This window comes from Otolemur garnettii, unplaced genomic scaffold (assembly GCF_000181295.1).
Source record: "Otolemur garnettii isolate 467f Iridium unplaced genomic scaffold, OtoGar3 scaffold00136, whole genome shotgun sequence".
Taxonomy (NCBI): Eukaryota; Metazoa; Chordata; class Mammalia; order Primates; family Galagidae; genus Otolemur; species Otolemur garnettii.
In genome coordinates this window covers 2,046,433-2,061,103 of record NW_003852531.1, presented here as the reverse complement: position 1 = coordinate 2,061,103, position 14,671 = coordinate 2,046,433, and the positions used below count along the sequence as shown (strand labels likewise).

Here is a 14,671-nt window from a genome sequence, read left to right as displayed (position 1 = left end):
GCTCTGTCTCAAAAAAAAAAAAAAAAAAAAGAATCCTTGATGATATGAGTTTAAAAGAAGATTCAAGAGAGAATAGCTGAAAAATCCATATTCAAACATTTTGTCAAAAATAAAAAAGTTGCATCAATATTTGTTAACATTTTAAATAATGGAAAAAGAATTCAATACCTAATCATTTTAAATGAATCAAGATAGCAATCACACAAAATCAACTGTGCCCCATGGGCTTTTACTTATATGACAGACACAAAAATATTATGCTACAGGTATCAAAATCAGGGGTAAGGGTCAGAGAGACAAGGTTCTAGACCAAACCATGAGTTCCAGCAGCCCATTCACAAAGTTATTCTTAATCAGGCCTCAATACTAGTTCTAGGAAAAACAAGAAAAACAAAATACAAATCTTGGCGTCCTGAAGAGGCTTAAGGTATTCCCCAAAATGGATAAAGAGAAACTTGTTCAGCTAAATGCATTCCATTGTCAGTCATTCACTGACAATTTGTGGCCTTGCATCATCCCCAGAGCTGATGCTCCAGTATGACATCAGCTCAGAGAGTCTCAAAAGGCACATGACAAAGTTCAGCCCCACAGCAACAAAACTCCCCAGCTATGGGAGACGATTTATGAAGTAAAACATTTAAACTTCAGTGTTCTGAGTGAGACAATGAGCGCAGCCTGGCCAAGTCTGACGCAGGAAAGCTGCACCTCTCTGTGAGTACCTGGTACTGACAAGCCCCAGAGGTTGCTGATGGTGGTGATCACGCAGGGTCATAGTTCATCAGTACAAAGTGCAACAGGAGAACATGCTTGGAGTGAAAAGCAAAGTCCCTTTATATTTTTCATTCAGAATGTAGTTTGGAGGGAGCACGGGCTTGTTAATAAAATCAGTTGTAGAACATTTTATTTCAACTTGTTTAGAGGAAATAAAAGTTCTTAGATTCTGAAAACTGTGCCAGATGAAAATGGAGATGAATCCAAACATTAAGAAAATCAACAGCTCTCAAGGACAGCTCACTTGGGGAACGGGTGTCTTAAACTCAGGAGGTGGTGAAGCTCAGGAACACTCACTCCTCGTTCCTGCTCTGTCAGTTGGCTGGGCTTCCAGGAACTCTTCCTGGCAGCTGGTGACGTGCAAATCCCAAGATTACCTCATCAGCTTGTCATCCCGCCTGCCCCAGAGGACAGTCTATGGTCCAGCTTCCCCTGACTCGGGGAGGTGGGACCATTCCCCCTGCGAGGTCACTCGTGGAAAGCGGCTCGTGGGAGGTGTCACACGGCAGCAGCAGCAGGTCACCTCCACGTTAGAGTCCTGGCACAGCCGTCTTTTTCCTGTCTGATGGTATTTTCCATATCCAGAGAGGATTTGCATTTCATTAACTCGACTTAAAAATGTGCCATTGAAAAAGTAACTCTGGGCTCGGCGCCTATAGCTCAACCGGCTAAGGCGCCAGCCACGTACACCTAAGGTGGTGGGTTCGAATCCCCAGCCCGGACCCGCCAAACAACAATGACGGCTGCAACCAAAAAATAGCCGGGCGTTGTGGCGGGCGCCTGTGGTCCCAGCTACTTGGGAGGCGGAGGCAGGAGACTCGCTTGAGCCCAGGAGTTGGAGGTTGCTGTGAGCTGTAATGCCACGGCACTCTACCCAGGGGGGCCGGTTTGGGGTTTTTTTTCAAAAAAAAAAAAAAAAAAGAAAAAGTAACTCTGTTGCCACGTCAAAAGCCACAAATATATTTCTCAAACTGATGGGTGTATGCACATATTTTAAGAAACCAGTGAAGAAAGAAAAACCACATAGAGAACCCAGTTTAGCGAGAGTGCTAAAGAATGTTCTGGTTAAACCAGCATTTTGCCATGAACACCGCTTCAACATGGGTAGGAAAGCCTACAGTTGGCACCAACAAGACTTTTCTTTTTATTCAAATAATGTGAAACAAAGCGCCCTCTCCTTTCCAAGATCTCTCATGCCCTCTAGAGGTCTTCTTTAAGAAAACCAAATCCATCATTTCTAAACTATGCAGCACTTCATTGTAGAACTCTAAAATGGCTTTTAGAGCCATTTACCTTCTAGTCCTTGGACAATGTCGTGATTTTAAAAATTATGAAGGATTTTAAGCCCCAGTGTCCCAAGGCCAATAATAGGTCCTACCACGTATACACCAGGTTCTGATCCAAAAGTCTTCTTGGCACAGCATGGCTCTGGTTGGACTATTAACCAAACTCCATTTGCTGAGTCACTTACCAGGACTCAGGAAGATCACTGTAAAGTCCATAACCGCTCTGCCCCACCTTTTTGGGTTCTTTATGATATTCATAACTTGAACATCAGAATGCCCATTCATCTGAAATTACTCGAATTTCAGAATCAAATTGAAATGGATTTCTAAAAAGCCTGAGATGATGCTTCATAAATAACTACTTTAAGACAAAAAGTTACTATTTAAAAGCTTCCTATTAAAAACATTTTAAAACCTGCCAATCTGATGTTTTAAGTAACTAATTTTTCTTTCTTCTATTTGAAAAAGGACCAGTGTTGGTTAGCCATTGTTATCTGCAAAAAAACAGCATTCTGTTAAGGGAAATTTTAGTTTTAGCTACGGTACAACACTGTCTGGAAGCACATGATCCTTTCTTTGGCTGGGAATTTCCCCACCCCTATCAGGAGTTGAAAAAGATAGTTTCCCCAGAAAGACCATGCCAATAGTTTCTGAATCTGAGAACACCTCAAATCTGCCACCAATGATTAATTATACCTACCGTAGATTTTAAAGGCATATCTGGATGTGGCTGTGCTTTATTTCAGGTATTATGAAAAATACAGAAGAGTAACTTCATTAATTAGTGTCTAAGTAGAGGGCAGATTACAGCATAATTTTCCACATGGGTGAATCAAAGAAACAGGACAGGGGATTACAGTGCTAATTTGCTGGTTCTGAATATGTTGCTCGCTAAATGGCTGAAGGATAATTACATCCCCAAACCCTTTTCTGGTTTAGTCTTAGAACTGTGTTCTTCACCATTAATTATCAGTGTAAGTAACTATTGATGAAACAGATGTCAAAAAATATGTGTGGGGAAAATACAAGAAATTAGGGTGCCTAAAAGGGCACAGGGCATGCTCGCTCAACATCATGAACTGCCTTTGTTTTCCCAGCGTTGTTAAGGAGGGACACAGTCCACATGACCGTATTCTCCAGAGACGTGAAATTCTGAATCTGCAGGTATCAAAGCTTTAATATGAACATTTTGCATAGAGGTGCTTTCTAAAATGTGTCACACTTTTCCACCTTTTTCAAGCAAAGGCACTGACTGCCACAGTGTCACAATTTCTACATGAATTCACTGCTATCCACTCGTCTTTTTATAAACGTCCCCTCCTCATTACATATCGCCACTGTCATCTTTGTGCAGTCACAGCTAGGCTTCTCTTGCGAGTTGCTTTCAGATTTTCTTACATGCCATCAGAGGCTGTAAGAGCGGGACCTCAGGTGAAGGTTTATTTCCAGCTTTGTGAGACTCGTCCATGTGCAGGTTATAGTTCATAGCACAAAAGTTTTCAAGAGAAGAAAAGAAGAAAGGAGGGGAAGGAAAGGAAAGAAGGGAGACCAGTAAAAACCCTCTGTGACCACACGCTTCCCGGGCTGAGCACACAGCAGTGCACAAATAAACAGAAGCAGAGATTGGAATTGTTAGGTGGGCTGCTTCAGTGCACGTCATTTTCAGTATTAAGTTTATATAGACATTTTCTATGTAATAATAAAATAATAGGCTTGGCACCTGTGGTTCAAGCAGCTAAGGCGCCAGCCACATACACCTGAGCTGGTGGGTTCGAATCCAGCCCGGGCCTGCCAAACAACAATGATGGCTGCAACCAAAAAATAGCTGGGTGTTGTGGTGGGCGCCTGTAGTCCCAGCTACTAGGGAGGCTGAGGCAAGAGAATCACTTAAGCCCAAGAGTTTAAGGTTGTTGTGAGCTGTGATGCTGTGATACTACTGCACTCTATCAAGGGCAACATAGTAAGACTGCCTCAAAAAAAAAAGAAAAGACTTTTGGAAATGTGCCTTCCTCAGTAACTCATACCTCTTCCTCCACCCCTCCCCCAAAGAACTGCCTATTCTGCAGACACGTGTTTATTTAATCACCTAGCAGGATAATTTCTTAACCAGAAATTAAATCCAAGTAAAATGTAAATAAGTAAATAAATAGAATCCAAGTATTGTGTTCATTCAAAATGGAAACTGTAAAATGGCACTCTAATCCACACATATTTAGATAAATGCAATTTAGAACAGTAAAATATGGTTTTGGACTAATAGACTGAAAACAGTTTCAGTAATGGAAAATACCCAGCATTGATGTGGATGTAAGGAAACAGAACTCTACTGGTTGAAATATAAATTGATATATTTCAGTTGAATAATTTGGTAGCATCTATCTTAAAGTATTAGTATTTATGCAAATACCTGGTTATTTCTTACCCCCAATTCCACTTTCAGGTTCTATACTATAGAAAACAAAATAGCACACATACTTGATGATGTATATACAAGGTTTTTACCACAGTACTGTTAAACAGAAAGTTGAAAAAAGCTCAAATCTCCATAATAAAGAATAACTAGTAAACCATATTAGAGCTACATCATGGCCAGGCCATTATGTGCCAGGCAGCCACCAAGATGATGACCTGCTATGTTAAACTAAAACATACAACTAACCGAACAGACATATGATTGCATGATCAGAATATCTGATCACAGAGAGAGTACACATATTGTTAGACTACTTACAATATCCGAAATAATTTGTCAAGATTTCTCATAACGTCACGTTAAAACTACCTACTTATAAGTATATTTAGAGTAAAATTCTTTAAAGAGTGTATTCCTGAAGGGCCAGAGGGCCTATCTGCCTCTGTTGACGCTAACAAGAGAAACTTCATTAAGTCAGGAATACAGATTTGAATGGTGTGAGAGAACCAATTAAAAATGCTACATTATGTCACTCACAAACTTCTTGTTTTCGGAATGCCTTTGGCTTTCATTAGTATTTGCATCATAATCAAAGGGGTTTTATAAGGAGAGGATTATAATGTGTTTAGCTAGTAATAAAAAGTAATGAAAGGTAGTTTTCTATGAGGAATAGTTTTCCTAAACGGATGGATAATTTGTATCTGTATTTACTCTACTTCTTGGTGAACTTTTAGACACAGGCTGTCGGGATCACTAGCGCAAATCAATGCTCTATGTGGAGAGTAAACATGGAACCGCCTCACGCGGTTTGCATGATGTTCCACAGCTGCAGGTGAGTTTCTGGCCACCTCCTCTCTGCTTTCTTTTACCATCAAACTTCTCTAAAGAGTGGTGACTATTCCCTTGCCTCACTTCCTTTCCTCTCATTTATTCAGTTCACTGCCATTTGATCTCCACTGTCCAACTCTGCCTTTCAAAGAGAGACATGATCAGAACTCAAACCAAGTGCCCAGAGATGGGGGACTGGTTACTGAGTGACCAAGGTTGGCACAGAGGATCCAAAGGGATGGATTTGAGAGAAAACTGAGATGCAGACTTGGGGAAGGCAGAGTTTGGAGCCATGAAAACAAGACAAAGAGAGAAGCAAATCAGACGAGGGGCTGGGGGAGAAGCCAGTGCTGGTCAGGCAGCCTCTCCCTCTCACCCGGAATTCATTCTTTAACGGATACGGAAGGATTCGTACTATTTCTTCTTAGTTTTGGTAAGTTGCATTTTTCAAGAAACTGGCCCATTTTTGTCTAAATCATTGGCTTTACTGACATAGTTCATAACATTCTCTTACTATCTTTTCAGGGTCTGTAGCATCTGTAGTGATGTCACCTCTTTTATTCCTGATACTAGCAATTTGTCTTCTTTTTTCTTTGTCAATTTGGCTGGAAGTATCAATTTTATTAGTCTCATCTCTGCCTGTTTAAGTTGAGAAACGTAATGGCTTCTTTCTTTTATCCACAAATGGTCTGATTTCCCTGCATCTTCCGCCCACTTCAAGAGTCTTTGTTATCTAACACTCTCCTCATCTTCTCTTCTGGTTTTCTTTCTTACTATGTCATTTTCATCTTTCAAAATTCTGCCCTGCTCCTTTGCTTTTCCACTTTAAAATCTCTTCCTCAATAAGAGAAGCTGTTGATTCATAACCTGCATCTCAATCTGGCTTCACTCTTGATTTCTATTTGCAATTCTCTCTTGTTCATCTAAATCTGTTATTTTTATTTCAGCTAATGATCTCACCATTACCCCTAAAAACCTTGAGTCACCCACTAACTCATTCTGATCCTTCAGTTTCTCCATCTAACTGGTAACCAAGTGCCACTTTCCCTCTGAAACATCTCTCTGCATCTGTACACCTGCCCTGATCCTTCCCCCACCTGGATCTCTATGACCTATCACTGCCAGAATTCCCACCTGTATTAATTCTTGGCCACACTAAACTGTTCTGTGCTCCTGCCATGTAAGCCACTGACCATATGAAGATCAGAGGTATTTTTTCAATATACAGCCCGAAATTTGCTTTTCTTCTCAGTACTCCCTGCTGGCTCCAGGATCAAGCCAGTTTTGCCTCTGCTGTCCAGTAGTCTGCTCTTCCTCCCCACACCTGGAAAGGTGGACACACCTGTCTACCTGCCTGTGAACGGTCCTTCCAGAAGCTTTCCTCCTTTCCTGCCTTTCCCCATCTTGCCCCTCGACTGAATTCTGACTCATCCTTCCCAGTGAGGTTTGGAGGTCACTACTGGGAAGACTTTTTTATTTTAAATTGCTTTTTCTTTGAGGCTTGATAACATACAGTACACAGACTTTGCGCGTTTGATGAGTCTGGACAACTGCACACCCTCCGTGCACAGTCCGAGCATTGCCGTCAGCCTGGAACCCGTCTCACTCCACCCCCGCCACAGGCGACCGCTGATCTGAGTCCCACCTCTGCAGATTCGTTTCGCCAGTTGGTAGATCACAAACGTGTAATCCACAGAACTGTGCACATCTTTTGCTTTTATGTCTGCCTTCAGCATAAACCTCCTGAGATTAATTCATGATGTGTTTATATAAATAGTTCATTCTGCTAAGTTGCTGAGCAATGTCCATTGCATGATTTACCAGGGTTCGTGAGTGTAAAAGCATTTACTCACTGAGGGATATTTAGAGGCGTGTTGGGGGCACAGGGAGGTTATGATGAAGTTGTCTTCATCTGTCCCTGTACTTCCCTCTTCTAAGCTACACACACTATAGTTTATTGTAGGTGGGTCTCTCTCCCTCACTTAACTCTAAGCCCCTATGTAATTACAGGCAGTCTCTGAGTTACAAACATCCCACTTACATACAACTCTCACTTACAAATGAAGGGTATTACAGTTAATAAGTAAATATACCTATTCCAACTTACATACAAATTCAACTTAAGAGCAAACCTACAAATCCTATTTTGTTTGTATCCTGGAACTGCCTGTACAATGTTGAATCTCTCTAAGGCACTTCCATGTGACAGGAAGTGCTTGACTTTCATGAGCCGATCACTACAACAATCCCATCCCTAGACAATGAGCTTACCCCACTCACAGAGAGGAAACTGAGCCCTGCAGAGCTCCAGTTCCTTCTGTAAGTTAACCCATCTGGTGAGTAGTACAACCAAGATCAGAATCTAGCTTGATCAGATGCCAGCATTGAGGACTCTTAACAATGATGCTATCATACCACACTCCTAGTCTTACTTTTTAAAAATTTAAATTCAGTACTTTTCTAGAGAAAAGAACTAAAGAACTTTAACATTCATCAAATAAACCAAGCAAATCATCCTCCCAAAATGATTCCATAATGCACTCTTATTTCCAAACAGCCATTCTATTTTGCTCACAATTTTGTGAGCCAGAACTCTGCCAGGGCTCAGCTGGGCAGTGCTCACTCAGGGTGTTCCCTGTGACTGCTGTCAGGCAGCGGCTGTCCAGATATATGGGCTGGACATCTACTGTGCTCACTTGCACAGCCAGCAGTCGACGCTAGGTCAGTGGGAGCCTGCCGGGGCTGCCGACCCTTGTGTTGACATGAGGCCTGTGCAGACTTCTTAAACATGGCTGACTTCCTTCAGAGCAAGTATCCGGACAGAACCAGACAGAAACTTCCCAGCCAGCCTCCCAAGGCCCAGAGACTCTTTCTGCACACTCTGCTGGCTGAAGCAGTCACATCCGCCCAGCTTCTCACAGAGGAGAAGCAGACCCCATGGGTTAATGAGATGAATGGCAAGGTCGCAGGCAGAAGCCCACGAGGGGGGAAATGACGTGGTGGCTGTCTCTGGAAAACACAGTCACAGCCAGCTCTTTAAGATTGCTGGACACGGGGCATGTCACGCGGGGCACATCACTGTAAAGACCCTCCACTTGGAAAACTCCTCCCTGGGGTCAATAGCATCTTCCTTTACTGAATGTCAGAAAATGGGTGGGTTTTACTGGGAAAACTGAACAGACAGATTAATTTTTAAGTTTGTTTTATTGGACAGTTATTCTGTTACAGAACCGATGATGGTGTATTTTCAGAAAGCCCCAAACAGTAAATGTGTAACTTCACAGCCACATAGAACCAAATGAGTATCAGCAGATAGTTCTGTAATTATGTCATTAAGGGGAATCAGAAACCTCTCCAAATGAAGTAACGCTGACATTTAATCCCAGCTGTTCTCACTTAGCATTGGTCATTTCAAGACTCTTGTTATAGTGACTGTCCAAGTGAAGCGTAGGCTATACAAGGCACTATTTCAACTCTACCTGGCTCTGCGAATGTACAGCTGAGGGTAGTGACTGTGCCTGTGACACACATACACGGTGAAGTCCTCTGAGTACGTCAGACATGGAACACTCCCCACTTGGTCAAAAACAGTTATGAGGGTTGAGCCTAAATCACAGAAACAAAGAAACATGTCCTCATTTGCCAAGGAATAACTTTGGGGTTTCAGAACAAATTATAGTTTCCATTCTCAATTGTGTTTTAATTGTTATAATCAAAAATGGACATGGTGCATTTAGGACTTGGAGACCCTTGTGAGCACGAGTCCCCTGTGCTCATGACCTACCAATGCTCATGTAGGACGGCACTGTGAGGAAGATGAAGTGCAGCTCCGGCACTGCCTTAAACACGCTTCTGGCAAGGAAAGACAGGGGAGCCACGTGTTAATGATGGAGCAACCTTTATGCAGATAAAGCTATCACTAAAAAAGTGGGGGTGCTCATCTAGCCACGTGGGCTCCTTTGCACCCAGCCTGCAAAGGAAATTTTTTTTCTTGTCTACTTTTCCTTGGATTCCAGAGGGCCCCTTTTTTATCTGCCCGATGGAGGCAGAGAAAATAAAGGGTGCCACGTTCATATGGCACACCAGATTTCTGCCGATATTAACCTCTGACCTGGCATCTGGATAGTCTGGTGTGACATTACAAAGTGACTTGAAAGCTGAGGCCACCCCCCCCCGCAAATGTCTGTGCAGGCTGTCAAAGATGGGTCCCATGACTCAGCAGCTCTGCCGCCCTTATCTCTGTGTGCCCTGCTACTCAGGATGCTTCTCAAGATACGATGGAGGAGAACTACTACTCTCTTCCTACTCTCCCCCATCCATTTTTTTCTTTCCTTTTTTTTTTAGAGACAGGGTCTTGCTATGTTGCCCGGCCTGGCCTCAAACTTCTGGCCTCAAGTAATCCTCCTGCCTCAGCTTCCCAAGTAGCTAAGACCAGCTACCTGGCCTCAAGCCTGGCACCACGCCTGGCCTCAAATCTGTTGCTTTAAATGACTCTGCTACTCATTTGCCTCAGATGATAACAGTTAAAGATGTTTGCGAAATGGAAAGTAGAGGCAAAGAATTATTTTCTTTCAGAAATATCATTGCTATTCAAAAAAATAGAGGTAAACTGCAAGCAAATTAAATGGTGCAAAGAATTTCTCTTTTTTTAAAATACCTTTTTTTTTTTTTTTTGAGACAGAGCCTCAAGCTATCCCCCTGGGTAGAGTGCCATGGCATCACAGCTCACAGCAACCTCCAACTCCCGGGCTCAAGCGAGTCTCCTGCCTCAGCCTCCCAAGTAGCTGGGACCACAGCCACCTGCCACAACACCCGGCTATTTTTTGGTTGCAGCCGTCATTGTTGTTTTGGCGGCCCGGGCTGGATTCAAACCCACCACCTTAGGTGTATGTGGCAGGCACTAAGCCTAAAATATCTTTCAAAAATTTCTACATGGTCTCCTTCATGTTCACCGTCTGTAAGGCCCCATCTACTCACCGAATAATCTCTTTGCAGCAGCCGGTGGAATACTCATCCACAGCCACAAAGAGGTGCATAAACAACGTATTCAGAGGCTGAAGAAGAGAGAAGGATTAAAGGCGGGGTCAGCGTTTGCGCAAGGTTGGAGCAGCCTGGGAGGAGGGCTTCAGGGGATCCACAAACACTGCTGCCTGCCACTCAGAGATGGTATTTTGTGTCTAAGGACGAGACACCCAGGTGGCCTGTGAGCTGTCTCACTGGCTCTGTTTGCTGCCTTCTGTCCTCCTAGCTCAGAATTATTCAAGGAAACAGGGATCATAAACCAGGCAGAGCGCCTGCCCTTCCTCCTGCCCTCACGAATGAGCTGTGGGCAGGGAAGAGCCTGCAGGGGAGTGAAATCGATTATTAACTCAGTAGTCTCATCCTCAGGGGTGTCCATGCCAAGTGAAAGACAATCACCCTTTCCCCGGGGCTCTTGTGTCAGCAGCTGCTGCTCTATTCATGTGACAAGAGGGAAAGATTCTCTTATGAATCTGAAGGGTGGAAGGCAGATGCCACGTTATGAATCCAATGGCTTGTTTTGTTCAACATTCCCAGAGTCAGAATCAAATATTACTCTTGGGATCCAGAAAACCTGGGAGCTGAAAACTCAAAGCAGTGAGATTCAAATATGAGTTTTAGGTCAAATCTTCCAAGTTTTTAAAGAGCTTTGTCCCATAGTTTTGCAGACTTTTTAAGTGGCTTAAATAACAAATAGTGGTTCTATACATCTCCACTCTGAGCTGCTCAACTCAGTACCCCTTTGTGCAGAGGTGAGGTTGTTGACTGCACCCAAATCAAGACAGCAGGGTCCTGCCTGCGTTTCTTTTTATCTGAGTTATTTTCTAGGCAGCTTTGGGTGACCAACTGCACACTCGTCTCCTCTTGAGTCAGATAGTGTGTGACTCAGAAGTGCTTAGCAGGAAATGTACTGTGCAAAAAAGGGGCAAGAGACAAGTCATGAGCTTGGAACTCCCAAAAGGCAAACACAAACCTTATAAAGTCCTGAGGACAATGATGATGACACACTTTTAAGTACTTGCTATGTATTAGCTCATTTAAGCCTACAATCATCTTATTCAGCATCTGCCTTATATTCTGAATAGGACTAGCCTTAGGAACATATGGTTTATTACTTGCTTGATTTGTCTCCCAAATTCTCTCCTCTATTGGAAATATAATTCAAAATTTTTTCTTTAGCTTTATAAAAATCATTGCTTCACCTGCAAATATCCCAGGATAGGTAGTACTCTAAACCTTAAGGCTCTTACTAGAACTATCCAATAGAAAAATAATTCAAGCCACACACATAATTTAAAATTTCCTAGTGGGCACATTAAGAAAGGGTAAAATTAATTTTTGATATATTTTATTTAAACTAATATAATCAAATTATTATCATTTAACAAATAACCAGTATAAAATTGTTAATGAGATATTTTACAATCTTTTATTTTCCTGCTGGTGCATATTTTATACTTACAGCACATCTCAATTCACATAACTACAGACCAAGTGCTCAACAGCTACCGATGGCTAATGGCTACCATATTGAACAGCCCAACTCCATACTGTCATTGGAAATAGCTCAAAAGAAAACAATCTCAAGAGAACAAGAAATGAGTTCATGAATAAGAGTGTTAATTTATTATATTCAAAAGGCAAAATCATAACCCTAATGCAAATACGAAATGAACATGTGCCAGAGATTCATTCAACTCCAACTCATCAATTAATGAGATGACAAAATCAATTCCCTATACTTGAAGAGCTGGATGGTTCTGGAGATTTAATAAGGGGATATAAGAATAATATTGTTGGGTTAAACACAAAATGGTTAAAGTCCTAGAAGGCCATAAACCGTAACCCGTGAAGCAAGCTCTTTCACCAGATGGGAATTATTTACATCCAAATGGATAAAAGTCTACCAGTGAACTGCTGTCCCCACAGAACGGCCACGTAGCTGCTCAGGAGAAGGTAAGAGGCACAAGCACTGGACTGAGGAATATTTTTGGCCTATTTCTGAGTTTGGTATAATTTTTCTGCCAATGAAGTTGGGTGTGGGGTGGCAGGGGTAGAAAGGAGCACAAAAGACAATTTGCTTAGGGGGTGTGTGCGCGCCCACATAGGCACAGTGGGAGGGTGAATTCACTCATCTGGCCTTCCATCCTCTGACATCAGGGCTCTGGGGACAGGATGCTGAATTCCACCAACCGACAAGAACACTAGTCAAGAGTTGCAGCCCCTGGCACTCAGCAGAAACTGGGACCAGTTCCTGGCCTGGCTCCGGCAGGCCACATGCAGGCAGAGCTCTGGCTTGGCATCAGGTTCCCAGGCCGGACTCCGGGGAACTACTAACCTGCTCCTGTTAGCCTGGGCCCAACAGGTTGTCAAGTGCCTTCAGCTGGAAGACATCAAATGAGCCAAAATCTGTGAGGGCACTTTGAAAGTCATAGAATGTGGCTAAGTCTGAGGCTCTGTCGTCCTTATTACAAGGGCAAATGTGTAGATGACAGGTGCCCTCCTAGCATATCAAAGACCTCGGACACGGAAGCCTGGGGAACAACATGAAACACGGAGCACACGTCTGACACTGCCACTGCTTCCTACCCTCGGCCCTCATTAGGGAGCGTGATCTGGCCCTTGCCAGCGGCAGACTGATTTGGCTACTGCCCACCCTTCCCTTTCCCCTCTGGCCTTACTCTCAGCCCTCCTGTCCTCCCCTCCCCACCAGCTAACCCCAGCTTTAACTGTCATGATGTCAGACACTTTTGGTAAGAGTTTTGGACTGCTCAGTGCCAAGTCTGCAAAGATATAATTCCAAGACTTCCCTTCAAAATTCAGGCTGTTGTGGTAAGCTCTGTGCAGGGTTTCTTACCGTGCATGGGAGATCGCTGTCGAGCTCCCGGAACACTGACACCCAGTCGTCCTGCTTGGCAACATTCCAGTTGGGATAGTCCAGGAAGGTGCCCTGAGCCATGATCTCCTCCTTGTCATTGCAGAGAGTTATGGCAAGGTTTGCCTTTTCTCTGTGAAAAGTGATTAGAATCGCAACCGTGAATAAAATTACCAAAAGTGAGATAAGAACGTGCAGTTTTCTCCTCCCTTTGGCTACTGGAATACGATGTCTGATAATCTGCGGTCGGGAATGATGTTCAGCAACTTTGGGAGTGGATTTCTCAGGACAACCAGTGCTATCAATGAAGTTTTCATTTTAAATCACGTTTCCCAGGAAGGTCCTATACCCCTGACGGTAAGCGTCTAGTACTCTTCCCCAGGAGACTGGCGGGGGAAAGACTGGACTGCACAGTTTCCCCCATTTGCTCCGTTGTCAATACCACTGTGTCAGCCTGAACATACCTAGTGAGAGTGGCCGAAAGTCTGTCTGTGCCCAGGACGGAGTGAGATACACAGGATATAGGACTATCAGTGCTTAAAAAAGAAAAAGGCATTTCCTGGACAAACTGGGATGAATGGCACCTGTGCAGTGCCACAACTCTAAGAGTATAGCTGCCCTGCCCTGAGCCCTAGGTCGCTGAGCTAACTGATTCATACAGAGCCTCAGCATCTGAGATACCACCTGATCCATCTGCAGGAGTGGAGACTCAGAGGGGTCATGCATAAGCTAAGGCAACCCAGCGAGTTCACAAAAACCTGGGAGGAGAGGCAGGCCAGCCAACTCTCACTCCAGAGGTTGTCGCAGAGGGACGGCATTGATGATCCACCAGCAGCTACTCTGTCCCATCCAGACAGTAAGAGCCATCACGTAGAGATGCACACCATTTACTACACGAAAGGCCATTCGTGCATAAACTTAAACAAAGTCTTCACTTTTTCAGCAACATGTATTCTATTGCTTATCATTAAGTTGGAGGAAAAATGATTGAAATATTCTTTCAAAAAATGATGCAGGAGTTGCCCCATTTTCCTTCTTGAGCAGAATAAGGCAGAAGAAAACATAACTGATGGAGGAGGGGAGAGATGGTGGGGAAAACAATAAAAGGGAAACATTGTCAGTGAGGCAAAAACGAGAAAATACAAGCAAGAGAGAAAAAAAAAATAGAATACCCGCCTTTAATACCCCCACCCACAGATGACCAACACTTTGGTTTCTATGTCTCCAGATTTCTCTGCTGTTGAGGGTGACTTCGTGTTAAAATGCACTTTGTGTGTTTTTAAACGACGGAACCACACAGACCATGCTATTTGTAGCTGCTTTTCCCCACTTGACGGTCTATCATTTTATTAGTGCAGGTCACCAAATAGCAGTCTCTCACATACATGCACTTCTCAAATTTCATTTTTTATTCTCTAAATCAATTCAATTTTGGCTTAAAGAATATTTTAATAAGAAATGGAAAACCAGTATCCCTTG

At 43.2% G+C, this 14,671-nt stretch overlaps 1 protein-coding gene across 1 annotated transcript in view; it reads right to left on the bottom strand.

The window, feature by feature from the left end:
* CFAP61 (cilia and flagella associated protein 61) overlaps positions 1–14,671 on the bottom strand; it is a 307,795-nt gene that overhangs the window by 274,477 nt on the left and 18,647 nt on the right. Inside the window, exons 3-6 of the mRNA XM_003798465.2 lie at positions 13,175–13,325; positions 10,276–10,352; positions 9,083–9,150; positions 8,778–8,904 (exon numbers count right to left, since the gene is read on the bottom strand). Coding sequence (XP_003798513.1) covers positions 8,778–8,904; positions 9,083–9,150; positions 10,276–10,352; positions 13,175–13,325 — 423 coding nt within the window. The remainder of the gene's footprint in view (positions 1–8,777; positions 8,905–9,082; positions 9,151–10,275; positions 10,353–13,174; positions 13,326–14,671) is intronic.